At 39.3% G+C, this 17,463-nt stretch overlaps 2 protein-coding genes across 5 annotated transcripts; both read left to right on the top strand.

Moving 5' to 3' along the window:
• The first annotated feature begins 1,506 nt into the window (after window positions 1-1,506).
• On the top strand, window positions 1,507-2,484 carry LOC136149476 (keratin-associated protein 9-2-like). Of its 4 annotated transcripts, none has more exons than XM_065909758.1 (2): window positions 1,507-1,514; window positions 1,977-2,484. In XM_065909758.1, exons 1-2 carry the CDS (start codon window positions 1,507-1,509, stop codon window positions 2,482-2,484), a joined length of 516 nt encoding a protein of 171 aa, XP_065765830.1. The 4 variants fall into 4 exon arrangements, with proteins under 4 accessions (XP_065765830.1, XP_065765831.1, XP_065765832.1 ...); XM_065909759.1 differs by lacking the exon at window positions 1,507-1,514 and adding an exon at window positions 1,894-1,940 and having other exon boundaries at window positions 2,028-2,484; XM_065909760.1 differs by lacking the exon at window positions 1,507-1,514 and having other exon boundaries at window positions 1,894-2,110; window positions 2,264-2,484.
• Window positions 2,485-11,557: 9,073 nt separating this feature from the next.
• Window positions 11,558-12,025, top strand: LOC136149478 (keratin-associated protein 9-2-like). The gene has a single exon (XM_065909761.1). It carries the CDS (start codon window positions 11,558-11,560, stop codon window positions 12,023-12,025), a length of 468 nt encoding a protein of 155 aa, XP_065765833.1.
• The last annotated feature ends 5,438 nt before the right edge of the window (window positions 12,026-17,463 follow it).

Raw genomic sequence — 17,463 nt, 5'->3', positions numbered from 1 at the left:
TAGTGGCTACACCAATTCCCATTTCAACTAACAGGTAAAGGGGTTCCCTTTTGTCATATTCTCATTAAATCTTTGTATGTCTTGACACTTATATGATAGCCATGCTAAATCCAGTATGAACTGATATTTCATTGTGGTTTTGATTTGCATTCCTGTTGATTAGTGATATTAAACACCTTTTCATGTATCTAATGGTCATTTGCATGTCTTCCTTGGAAAAGTATGTCTTTAGAACCTCTGTCCATTTTAAATGAGGTTGTTTCATTTTTGCTATTGAGTCATGTGAATTGTGAGTCATGTGAGTTATTGAGTTATACATTTTGAATATCAACCGTTTATGAAATATGCTTTGAAAATATTTTCTCTCTATTCAATAGGTTTCCTTTTCATTGTGTTGATAGTTTCCTTCTCTAGGCATAAACTGTTTAATTATTCCCACTTTTAGATCTGTTGCCTTTAATTTTGGTGTCAAATCCAAAAAGGCAACACTAAGACCAATGTCAAAGAACTTACTATCTATTTTCTCTTCCAGGAGTTTTATAACCTCAGGTCTTAAGTTCAGGTCTTTAATCCATTTAGAGCTGATTTTTGTGGATGGTGTAAGAGAGTAGTCCAGTTTCATTCTTTGGCACATGGCTGCCCAGTTTTCCCACCACTATTTGTTTAAAAGATTGCAATTTCCTTATTGCATTAATATATTCTTGGCTCCTTTGTAATAAATTAGTAGGTCATATAATGTGTGGACTTATTTTCTGGCCTCTTTATTCTATTTCATTGATCTAAGTTCCGATTTATTCCAATCCATACTGTTTTGTTTCACAGAGCTTTATAATACCCTTTGGAATCAAGGAAAATGATGCTTCCAGCTTTGTTCTTCTTTTTCAATATTGCATTGGATATTTTGTCGTTCCACACAAATTTTAAATTTTTTCCTTTTTTCTGCCATTGGAATTACATTATCATTTTATCTTTTCTACTGCTGTTGACTATGTGTTTCCCCATTACATGGCAATTATACTCTAACATATACATCTAAAAGAGAGAAAATGGGGACTAAAGTTTTAAGAAAAATGTGGCTGAGATTCAACATTTGTCGGAATGTATAAATTTACAGATTCAAACATACCTTAGTTATTCTCCTATCTAACCTGCCCGTCACAAGTTGTAGAAGAAAGTATATGCAAGTTGGGATGTCTCACCAGAGGTCATTAACCTAACTAGAAAAGAGCACTGAAACAGTAAGGAAGGGATGCTGTTTGAAAATAGGATTCAGCTTTTGCCCCTATTCCAGTTTTGGTGCTGATTTTCATTTGAAAAACAATGTGCCAACCATCCTCTATTCAGATGACCCTGATAAAACTGGGAAACACTTCAAACTAGTTTCCAAAGACAGATATATGCAAATACACGTGGAAGTCTTAACTCTGACTTTGTCAGAGACTGGGCTTGAACTCAAGCAGGCTTCATTCATCACAGAATGCATCAGCATCCCGACCCTTTCGAGGCATGTCCCAGTCAAAGGAACAAATCTGAGAAAGGAGAACTATTCTGACCTTCACAGAGCCAGCAGGAACTACCCCATGACCAGATGATGTCACAGGACCAGAAATGCTGCTGGTGATGATTCCTGACTTTTTCATTTCTAGGAAAGATTCTTAAGTACTAGACCCAATTAAGGAAAAGATCAAACACTAACTTACAAAGGCCTCTATAAAACAACTTCCTCCATGACAATGATCAAAACTACAACAATAACATAAAGAACAACCAGGAAAGTCCTGCTTCTTGGTCCCAACATTGGGGGTCCAGGATATAAAAGCCCCAGAACAGGAGGAGTGAGCAGAATCTGAGAAACTCACTTCTGAACAGGAGTGCATCCTCATCACAGACACAATGACCCACTCTTGCTGCTCCCCGTGCTGCCAGCCCACCTGCTGTCAGCCCATTAGCTGCAGGACCACCTGCTGTGAGTCCAGCTGCTGCAAGCCCTGCTGCCCCCCAGCTTGCTGTCAAACCACCTGTTGCAGGACCACCTGCTGCAGACCTACTTGTGTGACCTCCTGCTGCCAGCCCACCTGTTGCAGCAAACCCTGCTGTCAGTCCACCTGCTGTGAGACCATCTGCTGCCAGCCCTCCTGCCCCCCAACTTGCTATCAAACTAGTGAAACCACCTGCTGTAGGACCACCTGCCGCAAGCCTACTTGTGTGACCACCTGCTGTCAGCCCACCTGCTGTGGGTCTCGCAGCTGTGGACAAACCTTCAGTGGGTCCAGCTGTGGCCAGCCTTGCTGTCAGCCAGCTTGCTGTGCTCCTGTGTACTGCCACAGAATCTGCTACCACCCCACGTGCTGCTGCCTGCCTGGGTGCCAAGCCCAAGAATGTGGATCCAGCTGCTGCCAGCCTTGTAGCCAGCCTGTCTGCTGTCAGACCACCTGCTGTCACCCTAGCTGTGTGTCCAGCTGCTGCCAGCCTTCCTGTTGCTGATCACTTCACCAAAGTTTCCCCATCCCCACACAACATCATTTGTTAACTAGCTTGCTATTGTGTGGACAAAATCCCTTACTAGACTTTGCCGACAACTAGCATGTTCTACCAGAATTTCTGTTACTCATCTCCTGTTTAAAAGCTTGTGAGTCAGCTGAATGGAGTGAAAAAGGCTTCCCCCTATCTCTTCTTTCCCTGGGTGGGGATAATATATCAATTTCATGCATCCTTGATATGGAGTTTCTCTGGGTATTAACTCTGATGTCAAGATCAACTTCCTAGTCATTCTAAATAATTTATGAAAACAAATCCTCATAACATTTTCATAGGTTTCTGCGATTGACCATAATCTTCATAAACATATTTTCTTTATCGGTGTACTCAGGGATCTTGTAACTTGCTTTCTTCCTTAAGACCACTTTGTGTTGTCTTCTTAGATGCAGGAGTCTTACATACCTGTTTCTTAATAAATTTTATTCCACAATTCACTCCATATTGTGTTTGATTTATTGTACAGCATTGCTAATATATGAACATGTATCCATATTGCATACCATATGAGCTATACAACCTGAGGTGCAAACATCCTGCCATTAACTAATTCATACATTTTTAGATGAGAAATTTCACTGTGAAATATTATGTAACTAATGATGGACAAGCTGAGATCCCAGGCAACTTCTGTTTTGCTTGCTGCTGCTGCTAAGTCACTTCAGTCGTGTCCGACTCTGTGCAACCCCATAGACAGCAGCCCACCAGGCTGCACCATCCCTGGGATTCTCCAGGCAAGAACACTGGAGTGGGTTGCCATTTCCTTCTCCGATGCATGAAAGTGAAAAGTGAAAGTAAAGTCGCTCAGTAGTGTCCGACTCCTAGTGACCCCATGGACTGCAGCCTACCAGGCTCCTCCATCCAAAGGATTTTTCAGGCAAGAGTACTGGAATGGGTTGCCATTGCCTTCTCCTCTGTTTTTGCTTAAGGACACCTATATTTACATGAAAATATAAGCAGAAATGATATCCAATACTGAGGTCTATTATGTTATGAAACTGAATTGCTACTTTAACAATGGGAGAAATGATAAATCCCTCACATTTAATAGCTGGGGCTTTCTAGGTGGCTCAGTGATAACAAATTCACCTGCCAAAGCAGGAGACGTAGGAGATGCAGGTTCCATCCCTGGGACAAGTAGATCCTCTGCAAAGGAAATGGCAACCCACTCCAGTATTCTTGCCTAGAGAATCCCATGAATCGAGGTTCATGGCCAGATCATACAGTCCATGGAGTTGCAAAGAGTCGGACACAGCTGAGGTACTGAGAATGCACGCATACATGTATATATAATAGATAATGCCTGTTACAACGTTGTTCCTATATCGGTTTCCTAAAATGCAGCAAGCAGCAGTTACATGTTAGATCAGTAGATGCGTTTAAAGCTCTGGTGAAAGCGTGGAACCTTTCCTGTCTCGGGGTAGTTCAGCCACTAATGCAACTCAACTGTATCAAATATTTTTAGAATCTGTTGTGTCATCACAAGAGAAAGTTCATATAAAGGGACTTGTTTCTTAATATCACACAAGTCAAATTCTGAATTGTCTCCTTCTCATGAATTTCTACTGAAAGAGCAAGGAATTAAATAATTACCTGAAAAAAAGTGCTCTTTCAGTAGAAATTCAGGAGGAGACAGTTCATGCATTGTCATTGATGCTATACAACCATCTCATCCTCTGTCGTCCCGTTCTCCTCCTGCCTTCAATCTTTCCCAGCATCCGGGTCTTTTCCAATGAGTCAGTTCTTCACATCAAGTGGCCAAAGTGTTGGAGTTTCAGTTTCAGCATCAGTCCTTCCAATGTATATTCAGGACTGATTTGCTTTAGGATTGATTGGTTGGATCTCCTTGCAGTCCAAGGGACTCTCACGACTTTCCTCTAACACCACAGTTCAAAAGCATCAATTCTTCAGGGCTCAGCTCTTTTTATAGTCCAACTCTCACATCCTTACATGACCACTGGAAAAACCATAACCTTGAGTAGACGGACCTTTGTTGGCAAAGTAATGTCTCTGCTTTTAAATATGCTACCTAGGTTGGTCATAACTTTCCTTCCAAGGAGTAAGTGTCTTTTAATTTCATGGCTGCAATCACCATCTGCAGTGATTTTGGAGCCCAAAAAATTAAAGTCAGCCACTGTTTCCACTGTCTCCCCATCTATTTCCCATGAAGTGGTGGGACCAGATGCCATGATCTTAGTTTTCTGAATGTTGAGCGTTAAGCCAACTTTTTCACTCTCCTCTTTCACTTTCAAGAGGCTTTTTAGTTCCTCTTCACTCTCTGCCATAAGGGTGGTGTCATCTGCATATCTGAGGTTATTGATATTTCTCCTGGCTTGTGCTTCCTCCAGCCCAGCATTTCTCATGATGCAATCTGTATAAGTTAAATAAGCAGGGTGACAATATACAGCCTTGATGTACTCCTTTTCCTATTTGGAACCAGTCTGTTGTTCCATGTCCAGTTCTAACTGTTGCTTCCTGACCTGCATACAGGTTTCTCAAGAGGCAGGTCAGGTGGCCTGGTATTCCCATCTCTTTCAGAATTTTCCACAGTTTATTGTGATCCACACAGTCGAAGGCTTTGGCATAGTCAATAAAGCAGAAATAGATGTTTTTCTGGAACTCTCTTGCTTTTTCGATGATCCAGCGGATGTTGGCAATTTGATCTCTGGTTCCTCTGCCTTTCCTAAAACCAGCTTGAACATCTGGAAGTTCACGGTTCACGTATTGCTGAAGCCTGGCTTGGAGAATTTTGAGCATTACCTTACCAGTGTGTGAGATGAGTGCAATTGTGCGGTAGTTTGAGCATTCTTTGGGATTGCCTATTCCTGTTATGTTATTGTAAACTTCCTTTTGGCTCATTTCCGCAATAATATTTAAGAGCTAGTTGCATTACATGTCATAGAAGTCTAAGTATATTTTATTTATTTATTGAGGAATAGTTGCTTTACAACATTGTGTTAGTCTCTGCTTTACAAGAAGTGAATCAGCTATGTGCATACATATACTCCCTCCCTCTTGGACCTCCCTTCCTCACCACCCCCACCCCACACATTCTAGGTCACCACAGAGCACTGAGCTGAGCTCCCTGTGCTGTATAACTACTTCTCACTATCTATCTTTTATTATACATGACAATTTATATATGTCAATTCTAATCTCTCAGCTCATCCCATCCCCTCTTCCCTCCCAGTGTCCACATGTCTGTGTCTCTATTCCTGCCCTGCAAAAAGGTCATCTCTACTGTTTTTCTAGGTTGTGTGTGTGTGTGTGTGTGTGTGTGTGTGTGTGTGTGTGCCAATGCATACACGTTAATATATGATATTTCTTTTTCTGACTTAACTTCACTCTGTATGAAGACTCTAGGTCCATCCATATCTCTGCAAATGACCAATTTCATACTTTTTTGCCTGAGTAATAGTCTATTGTATATATGTACCACATCTTCTTTATTCATTCATCTGTTGATAGACATTTAGTTTGCTTCCATGTCCTGGCTATTGTAAATAGTGCTGCAATAAACACTGGAATGCATGAGGCTTTTTGAATTATCATTATCTCAGGATATATGTTCAGTAGCAGAATTACTAGGTCATATGGCAGCTATATTTTTTAGTTTTTTAATGAAATCTCATACTGTTCTCCATGGTAGCTGTATCAGTTTACATTCCATTAATAGTAGAAAAGGGTTCCCTCTTCCCCACACCTTCTCCAGTATTTATAATTTGTAGATTTTTCGAATTATATTTTTAATTGATAACACAGTCTCCAATCTTTTTCAAAATGCAAATGTAAAGCTCAGTGGAATAGGTTTGTCTTACAAACTTGTCTGGGTTTTCACATTTGCATGGGTATTGATCAGATGAAAACATTGAATTGTTTTCATAATTACAAGGTTGGTTTAGCATTTGAACGTTAATCGATGTTTGAAAATAACACTATTGAAAAACTACAGGAGAATAATCATAAGGGTATCTCAATAGGTAAAGAGAAAGCATTTTAGAAATTTCAACACATTTCCAATATAGAATACCTTAGCAAGGAATAGGAAAACTCTAGTTACTCTGATGGAAACAATATACCAAAAAAGACAGAAAGCTTTCTGTTGAATTATGAAATATTGAGAGTTGTCCCTCCTAGAGAGAATACACAAGATATCTTCTTCACCATTCTGCTCAACTGTACCAGTGAACTAGGATAAGAAAAAATTTTACAAGATAAAAAGGCTGCTGATTTCAGACTATACTACAAAGTTACCATCATGAAGACAGTACAGTACTGACACAAAAACAAATAAAGATCAATGGAACAAAATAGAAAGCCCAGAAATAAATCCACACACCTATGGACACCTTATCTTTGACAAAGGAGGCAAGAATATGCAATGGAGAAAAGACAATCTCTTTAACCAGTGGTGCTGGGAATAGTGATCAACCACCTGTAAAAGAATGAAACTAGAACACTTTCTAACAACATACACAAAAATAAACTCAAAGTGGATTAAAGATATAAATGTAAGAACAGAAACTATAAAACTCCTAGAGGAAAACAAAGGCAAACACTCTCTGACATAAATCACAGCAGAATCCTCTATGACCCACCTCCCAGAATATTGGAAATAAAAGCAAAAATAAACAAATGGGACCTAATGAAATGTAAAAGCTTTTGCACAAAGAAGGAAACTATAAGCAAGGTGAAAAGACAACTTTCAGAATGGGAGAAAATAATAGTAAATGAAGAAACTGACAAAGAACTAATCTCAAAATTATACAAGCAGCTCATGCAGTTCAATACCAGAAAAATAAATAACTCAATCAAAAAATGGGCCAAAGAACTAAACAGACATTTCTCCAAAGAAGACATTGATGACTAGCAAACACATGAAAAGATGCTCAACATCACTCATTATCAGAGAAATGCAAATCAAAACCACAATGAAGTACCATCTCACACCAGTCAGAATGGCTGCTATCAAAAAGTCTACAAACAATAATGCTGGAGAGGGTGTGGAGAAAAGGGAACCCTCTTACACTGTTGGTGGGAATGCAAACTAGGACAACCACTATGCAGAACAGTGTGGAGATTCCTTAAACAACTGGAAATAGACCTGCCATACAACCTAGCAATCCCACTGCTGGGCATACACACTGAGGAAACCAGAACTGAAAGATACACATGTACCCCAATGTTCACTGCAGCACTGTTTACAATAGCTAGGACATGGAAGCAAGCTAGATGTCCACTGGCAGATGAATGGGTAAGAAAGTTGTGGTACATATAAACAGTGGATTATTACCCAGCTATTAAAAAGAATACATTGGAATCAGTTCTAATGAGGTGGATGAAAAAGTAAGTTAGAAAGAGAAACACCAATATAGTATATTAATGTATATATATATATGGAATTTAGAAAGATGGTAACAATGACCGTGTATGCAAGACAGCAAAGAGAAACATATAAAGAACAGACTTTTGGACTCTGTGGGAGAAGGCAATGGTGGGATGATTTGAGAGAACAGCACTGAAACATGTATATTACCATATATGAAACAGATGACCAGTCCAAGTTCGATGCATGAAACAGGGCACTCGAAGCTGGCGCACTGGGACAGCCCAGAGGGATAGGACGGGGAGGGAGATGGGAAGGGGGTTCAGGATGGGGGACGCATGTACACCCATGGCTGATTCATGTCAATGTATGGCCAAAACCACTACAATCTTGTAAAGTAATTAGCCTGCAATTAAAGTAAATAAATTAATTTTTATAAAAGATAAAAAGACTGCTAGCCTCATCATTCATCATTGTTCAGTCGCTCAGTCATGTCCAACTCTTTGTGACCCCATGAACGGCAGCACGCCAGGCTTCCCTGTCCTTCATCATCTCCCAGAGCTTGCTCAAACTCATGTCTATTGAGTCGGTGATGCCATCCAATCATCTCATCCTCTGTTGTACCCTTCTCCTCCTGCCTCCACTCTTTACCAGCATCAGAGTCTTTTCTAATGAGTTGGCTTATAACACTATTTAAATAGCTAACACATGAAAGCAACCTAGGAATACATCAATAGATGAATGTGTAAAGAAGATATGGTGTGTGTGTGTGTGTGTGTGTGTGTGTGTGTGTGTTTGTATACACACCAAAGGATCATTACTCAACCATAAAAATGAATTAAATATTGCCATTTGAAGCAATGTGAATGGACCTAGGTAATGTCATACTAAGTGAATTAAGTCAGAGGAGGAAAGATAAATATCATATGATATCACTTATGTTGTTCAGTCACTCAGTCATGTCTGACTGTGACCCTAAGAACTGCAGTACTTATATGTGAAATCAAAAAAGCAATATAAGTGAATCTATATAGAAAACAGAGACTCACAAACATAGAAAACAAACTTATCATTACCAAGAGAGAAAGATAAGGGGAGAGGAACAAATTAGAAGGATAGGATTAACAAGTACACAGTACCACATATATATTGAATAAAACAGATAAGCAACAAGGATTTACTGCATAATACAGGATACAGTAGTCAATATCTTTTAATAATCTACAATGGAAAATAATCTGAAATATATATATACATATAACTGAATCACTTTACCATACACCTGAAACTAACACAATATGTAAACCAACTATTCTTTAATTTTAAAAAGGCTGCTATGCTATTTACAATAGCTAGAACATGGACGCAACCTAGATGTCCATCGACAGTTGAATGGATAAAGAAGTTGTGGTACATATACACAATGGAATATCACTCAGCCAGAAAAAGGGATGCATGTGAGTCAGTTCTAATGAGGTGGATGAACCTAGAATCTACAGAGGAAAGTGAGTCAGAAAGAGAAAGGTAAATACTGTATTCTAAAGCATATATACAGAATCTAGAAAAATGGTACTGAAGAACTTATTTAAAGGGCAACAATGGAGAAACAGACATAGAGAATAGACTTATAGACATGGGGAGAGGGGAGGAGAGGGTGAGATGTATGGAAAGAGTAGCATGGAAACTTATATTACCATATGTTAAATAGATTGCCAATGGGAATTTGCTGTATGGCAGGAAACTCAAACAGGGGCTCTGGATCAACCTAGAGGGGTGGGATGGGAAGAGACATGGGAGGGAGGTTCAAAAGGGAGGGGATATATGTATACCTATGGCTGATTCATTTTGAGATTTGACAGAAAACAGCAAAATTCTGTAAAGCAATTATCCTTCAATAAAAAATAAATTAATTAAAAAAACTTTTAAAGTCTGCTATGAAATGGATAAAGCTATCATCATCTGTAGATGACATGATTGTGCATGTAAAATTTCTCAAAAAATCTATTGCTAAATATTAAAAATAATGAGAGAGCTTAGTTACAATATCAACGTATATGAATACATTTTTATATGTCAGAAACAATCGAAAAAATTCAATTATAAAATAAAATTAGCATAAAAATTAGAATATCTAGGAATAAATCAAATGGAAGATGGGCAAGAATAGGATACATAGAATAGGATAAACATTTGACCAAGCAATTATATGAGCCACCTACTCTTAGGTTTACATCCAAAGAAATGTGTTTATCAAACAACTGGTACAAAAACATTTATAGAAGGACTCTTTTCAATATTAAACCTTAAAAAAAATGTATATCAGGAGTACAGTCAACAGATAAATTGTGTCATATTCACATACAATCCAAGATTATACAGCAATGACAATAGATAAACTACAAATAATAACTTTGTTGAATCTCACAGTCATAATGTAAAGGGAAGTCAATTCTATATTCTTTTATTACATAAAGGTTAAAAAAAAAGTTAAAACTGACCTAAAGGGTTGTAAGTCATCAATAGAGTATTTAGCACATATGGGGATTAGTGAAGAGGGTATAATTGGAAAGGACCACTTTTAATTTCTATTTCTTAACCTGGTAATATTGACATGGGTTTGTTCATTGCACCATAATCTATAAAGCTGGGAATTAATTATTTGCATTTACCATTCACTTGTTACCTTAAAAAGTTTAAAACCTAAAGAAAAATTAGAAATTAACTAAGTCAATTCTATCATTAAAAGAAAGAAAGGAAGTGAAAGAGATAGAGGAGGAAGAAAGAATAAAAGAAGAGAAGGAAGAAAGAAATATAATAAGAAAAAGAAAGTTTACAACGATAAACATGTTATCAGTAAGATGAGGTCATCGACTCCGCTGATACACAAGGTTAGGAACAGAGTCACCAGTTTTTCTTGGTTTGCCTGGAATTGCCCCAGTTATTCAGCAGGTCACTGAATGACCCAGGTCCAGGGAAACTCCACACTCCTGGCCAAATTAGGACTATTGGTCACCCAGCAGTAAATTGACTGAAGCGTTCTCAGTTCCAGCTTCTTCTTCTCACCTGCTTTGGTTCTGCTTTGCCATATGAAAGAGATTATGCCAAATATCATCCTCCCATGAGCCACTGATAGAAGTGGGATAGAAGGCAGGGAGTGAGTGTAGGTCACTACAGGGGGATGCCAGTAGTGGTCCTGAACCAGGCTTTTGTGGGTAAACAGATTTGGTCTCAGGCAAGGATTCAATTTGTCACTGTGAAAATCTCAGCATCAGCCCCTCACCACGAGGGAACTTGCCAATTTCCATATAGCAAAAGGACGAAAGCTAGAGAGGGACAACTGCTATGACCTGCCTCAGGCCAGTGAACACTGTATCACATGATCATATTATGACTGAAGCAGGAATGATGTTGATAGTGTGATCGCCTTTCTTTTACCTGAAAAATGTTTCTATGAACTATTCTCAATTGGGAAACAGATTAAATCCTTATTTACCAAAGATTCATAACCCTTAGGGAACAACCTCCTCCTCTAAAATTCCATCAGTGACTGTGAAAGCAATGTAAACAACAGTAAGGAAAATCCTGTTTATTGGTTCACATATTGAGAGCCCAGTGTATAAAAGTACTAGAATTGAAGAAGTGATCAGAATCTGAGAACTCACCTCTGTGTAAGAACCCACACACCACCCTGAGACCATGACCCATTCCTACTGCTCCCCTTGCTGCCAGCCTGCCTGTGGCAGGACCACCTGCTGTAGGACCACATACTTCCAGCCCACCTGTAGTGGAGGCAGCTCTTGTGGGTCCAGCTGCTGCCAGTCCTGCTGCCCCTCAACTTGCTGTCAAACCACTTGCTACAAACCTACTTGTGTGACCACTGGCTCTCACCCCGCTTGCTGTGGATCCCGCAGCTGTGGACAAAACTGTGGGGGGTCTAACTGCTGTCAGCCTTGCTGCCAGCCAGCTTCCTGTGCACCCGTGTACTGCCACAGAACCTGCTACCACCCCACGTGCTGCTGCCTGCCTGGGTGCCAAGACCAGAGCTGTGGGTCCAGCTGCTGCCAGCTTTGCTGCCCCCCTGTCTGCTGTCAGACCACCCATTGTAGGACCACCTGCTGCCACCCCAGCTGTGTGTCCAGCTGCTGCCAGCTTTCCTGCTGCTGATCACTTTGCTAAAGAATCACTGTCTCTCAAACCAACCTTCTCATCACCTGATTTGGCATTCCAGAACAAATTTTACTTCCAAATGTTGCTAAAGCCAATGTTCTATCACCAAATTTTTGTTATTAATCTCCCTGTTTAAAAGATTGAGAATCAGCTTGATGGAGTGTGGAGGACTTCCCCTTGATTCTCTTCTTCCTGTGTATATGAGTCATATTCCACATTCCTGCATCATTGATATGGAGTGTTGGTCTCTGATTTGACTCAGAAATCAGAATCTTCACCTTCTTTCTAAATGCAACTTAGGAAGATACATGCTTATGACTTTCTGCAGTTTCTGCTACTTATCTTTATAAAAACCTTCATAATCATGTTTCTTTTCAATGTGCCCATAATTCTTATATCCTGCTTTCTTCTTTTTATAATCACTTCCAGTGTCTCCCAGAAGCAGGGAATCTTACCTGAATTTCTAGATAAATCTTGTGCCAGTATTCATTCCATATTGTGTTTGGTGTTATTATATAGCATTCATGATGTGAAGATTTATACACATATACATATACTATGAATTATTCATTCTGAGCTCATACATTGCCCCACATTTATTATTTCCATTTCACATGAGAAAATGCCCAACTTGATAGATGACCTCCAAATGAACACACTCCTGTCACTCTTACCAGCTTAAGAAATAGAACTTGCTATCTTCAAATTCTCTCACTCATTCCCAAATGTAGGCAAGTTCACGATTTTTCTAAACTTCATATAAATGAGATACTATATAATTGGCCACTTGTTCTTTATATTAGGATTGTGACACTGATCCATGTAATTATCTGAAGTTCACTTATTCTCCTTACGGTATCATCTTCCACTGAATGAATGTGACAACTTTCATTTGTTTACCATTGATATATTGTTTGCAGTTTGGGGCTAATAAAATCATGCTGCTTTCAAGTTTTAGAATAGGTTCTTTGGTACATGTATATAAACATTTCTATTGGATAAATATCTGCAAGTAGAATTGCTTGGTCAAAGTATTTATACTGATCTCTGTAGAGGTCTTCCCATTTCTATTAGATTTATTTCTAGGTGTTTCATAATTATGAAACATAACAGCATAAATTTATGCTATTTTAGGGTACAACTTAAAATTCTGATTCTTCAGTGTTTCTGACATGTGTATGTGTATGTGTGTTTTCATACGTATGTGTGAAATGTGTGTGCGTATGTGTGTTTTCCTATGTATGCGAATGTGTGTCTCACTCTTTGTGACCCCATAGACTGTAGCCCACCAGGGTCTTCTGTCCATGGAATTCTTCAGGCACAGACACTGTGGTGGATTGCCATCTTCTTCTCCAGGGGATCTTCCTGACCCAGGGATCGATCCCGGGCCTCCTGCATTGCAGGCAGATTCTCTATCATCTGGGCTGCCGGGGAAGTCCTATTTCTGACATATAAAATAGCAATTAGTTCATGTATGCTTATATCATAACTTCCTCATTCTTTCTAATAGTTTATCAATAGATGGGTTTTCTTTTTAATTTTGCATGCATAGTCATTATCAACTATAGTAAATGGCTTGACCCTCCTAAAGTCTAACTTATAAGACATAAGTAGGACTAGAACCAATTTATACAAAAGAACTTATAGAGAAATTGTAATATCAAGACTAGTAGAATTTCCTCTTGCCTGAAAAGGATTTGAAAAACGAATGTGTATTTCTTAAATGGGGTTGGAATAGTCAGCCATGGAATTTCAGTCGGTCTCCTGGATTGTCCAGCCTGGTCTCCTGAATCTTTTGCTCATTGGAATCACTTGTTAGACAGTCAGAATGGCATTACTGAGCAGTTACTGAGTTCTCCCCAGTAGAAGATATGCACACTGAAAAATCACATTTGTTTCACACCAACCACTGGCATGTACTTTCCCACCTCCCAGGGTGCATTTTGGACAAGGCCTAGTGTTTCCCTAACCGCAGATGTTCATTTTTCCTTAAAGGCCCCAGTCACTGACTTTTCCAACTAGATCTATAGTGTTAAGGTTAAGTCCAAACATTTTCTCTAAATATTCTAAATGTACTGGATTATGGTTTAGTGGAATGAAATACCATTGAAATGCATGGGCATATGTTATCATTCTTATGACTGTGTCTGTGCCTTTTTAAGATGTTTCTAATTTACATTATCCACTTTCTGTACTCGGCTTTCCTGGCGGCACTAGTGATAAAGAACCTGGCTGCCAATGCAGGAGACATAAGAGATCCCTAGGTCAGGAAAATGCCCTTGAAAAAGGCATAAAAACCCACTCCAGTATTCATGCCTGGAGAATCGCATGAACAGAGGCACCAGCGAGGCTACAGTACATGGGATCATAAAGAGTCAGACAGGACTGAAGTGACTTAACATGCATGCACACACTTTCTTTACTAAACTCACTCTTAGATTGTCCTTTTTTTTGCTTCTGATTTTATCTTCAATCATAAAATCTCTATAAAGGAAGGAAAGACCACAGCTCTTAGTATTCTTGCCTGGAGAATTCCAAGGACAGAGTAGCCTGACAGGCTACAGTCCATGGGATTGCAAAGAGTCAGACATGACTGAGCAACTATCACTCACTTAATTATGGGAATTAAAATCATATGGAAGAGTACTCAAATTCTTGTTCTGCCACTCACTAGTCTTATTGGGAGAATGTACAGAACATATTTTTCATATATATTATGTTATCATTTTTTATTTTTAACTTATTTTTATTTAATTATAGTTGATTTACAATGTTGTGTTAATTTTCCACTACTTTCTTTCATATTATGTCCACTTATGTATTAATCTACAAGTGTTTTCTTTCTCTTCCCCCTGCTTTTATGGGTCAGCCAGTCTATAAGCAGATGACTTTGGAAAATCACAATTGTTATATTTTCAAGAAGAGGGTGGGATGTTTCAAAAGAACAGCATATATATTATCTATGGTGAAACAGATCACCAGCCCAGGTGGGATGCATGAGACAAGTGCTCGAGCCTGGTGCACTGGGAGGACCCAGAGGAATCGGGTGGAGAGGGAGGTGGGAGGGGGGATCGGGATGGGGAATACGTGTAACTCTATGGCTGATTAGTGTCAATGTATGACAAAACCCACTGAAATGTTGTGAAGTAATTGGCCTCCAACTAATAAAATAAATTTAAAAAAAAAAAAAAAGAATATCACAGGAACAAATCTATTCATCACCAGAGAAGTGGTTTTTCCCTTACTTGTTCCATGATAATCTAAGGTTTTGTCTCTTTTGTTTGACACTGTTTGCCTGCATGGGTGCATGCTAAGTTGCTTCAGTCATGTCCAACTCTTTGCAAACTTATGAACTATAGCCCAGCAGGTTTCTCTGTAAATAGGATTCTCCAGGGAAGAATACTGGAGAGGGTTGCCATGCCCTCCTCCAGGGGATCTTCCCAATCCAGGGGTGAAACCTATGTCTCTTCAGTCTCCTGCATTGGCAGGCGGGTTCTTTACCACTAGCGCCCCCTGGGAAGCACCTGTATGCCTGACTTAACACAAATCAGCTTCAAATCTACTAATTACAAACTTCCAAGTCTTCAAGAGATGGAAATACCAGACCACCTTATCTGTCTCCTGAACAACCTGTATGCAGGTCAAGAAGCAACAATTAGAATTGAATATGGAACAACAAACTGGTTCAAAATTGGTAAAGGGGTGCGTTGAGGCTGTATATTGTCACCATGTTTATTTAACTTATGTGCAGAGTACATCATGTGAAATGACAGGCTGGATGAAGCACAGCTGGAATCAAGATTGCCAGGGGACATATCAATAACCTCAGATATGTAGATGACACCACCCTTATGGCAGAAAGCGAGGAAGAACTAAGGAGTTTCTTGATGAAGGTGAGAGAGTGAAAATATGGCTTAAAACTCAACATTCAAAAAACTAAGATCAATGCATTCAGTCCCACCACTTAATGGCATATAGGTGGGTGAACAATGAAAACAGTGACCAATTTTATTTTCTTGAGCTCCAAAATCACTACAGATGGTGACTGCAGCCATAAAATTAAAAGACACTTCCTCCTTGGAAGAAAAACTATGACCAAACTAGATAGCATATTAAAAAGCAGAGACACTACTTTGCTAACAAAGTCTGTCTAGTCAAAGTTATGGCTTTTCCCATAGTCATGTATAGGTGTGAGAGTTGGACCATAAAGAAGGCTGAGTGCCGAAGCATTGATGCTTTCGAACTGTGGTGTTGGAGGAAACTCGTGAGAGTCACTTGGACTGCAAGGAGATAAAACCAGTCAATCCTAAAGGAAATTAACCATGAGTTTTCATTGGAAGAACTAATGCTGAAGCTGAAGCTCCAAGATTTTTGCTACTTGATGCATAGACCTGACTCATTGGAAAAGACCCTGATGCTGGGAGAGATAGAAGGCAGGAGGGGAAGGGGATGACAGAGGATGAGATGGTTGGATGGCATCACTGGCTCAATGGACATGAGTTTGAGGAAGTTCCAGGATATGATGAAGGACAGGGAAAACTCATGTGCTGCAGTCCATAGGGTTGCAAAGAATTGGATACAGCAGAGAGACTGAACAACAACAAAGTCAAGGTATTAGAAGGTATGAGAAACTATAGCACATCCAAGGAGAACAGTAGAGTTTTGTGCTGCCCTCAATGACTAAAGAATACACAGGTAATACTTGCATTTGATTCTTGCAAAATCTTATTGATCATAATATATAAACATGCAATACCTTAAGTTTCACCAGTCCACAGCCCCATAGAAGTTTTTATGCCAGGTGGAGAATTTTGAGTATCACAGATAACACTTTTGTTCTTCAAAGGCAATGGAAAGAGAAAATATTTACAGTGAACAATCAACAGTACATATGGGTATGACATATTTATTTTCAGGAAAAGTGGCCTCACAATGATGTTCATTGGCTGTTTGCAAGTGGTGAAAGTCCTGACTAGATTGAGCTTGGGAGAAGCAAGACTGGAACATAAAGAGATTTGGAGAATAATTATTTATATAAAGATAGGTTGAGGACAGAAGCTGTTTCCCACTTGTGTCCCATGTCAATGAGTGTTGATGTTCAGAGTGTTCATGATAGAGAAGGCACTAGACAGCTACAAATTTGGAATAACTCATCCCACCTCTGTCCTCAGGTGCATCAATATTTACACAAGAGAACATGAACAAAGTATCCATGGTGGCAGTGATAGAGGATTTGTGTGAACCCAATAGCATAGGCTCCCTCTCACCATGGCTGTCCCTGCTGTATGTGCTGCTAGTCAGAAGCAGAGAATGTTATTGAGCACTGATAGGGTAGCATCATAACTCATTAACCAAGCCACACAAAGGCAAGTTATCTTCTCAGACTAGTAGAAAAAGAGAGAGGTTCTTCTTTCTAGGATTGCATATTCTAAACA

Source organism: Muntiacus reevesi, chromosome 18, assembly GCF_963930625.1.
Source record: "Muntiacus reevesi chromosome 18, mMunRee1.1, whole genome shotgun sequence".
In the NCBI taxonomy this organism is placed as follows: domain Eukaryota; kingdom Metazoa; phylum Chordata; class Mammalia; order Artiodactyla; family Cervidae; genus Muntiacus; species Muntiacus reevesi.
Note: the sequence above shows the minus strand (reverse complement) of the source record. Positions and strands in the feature narration are given on the sequence as shown.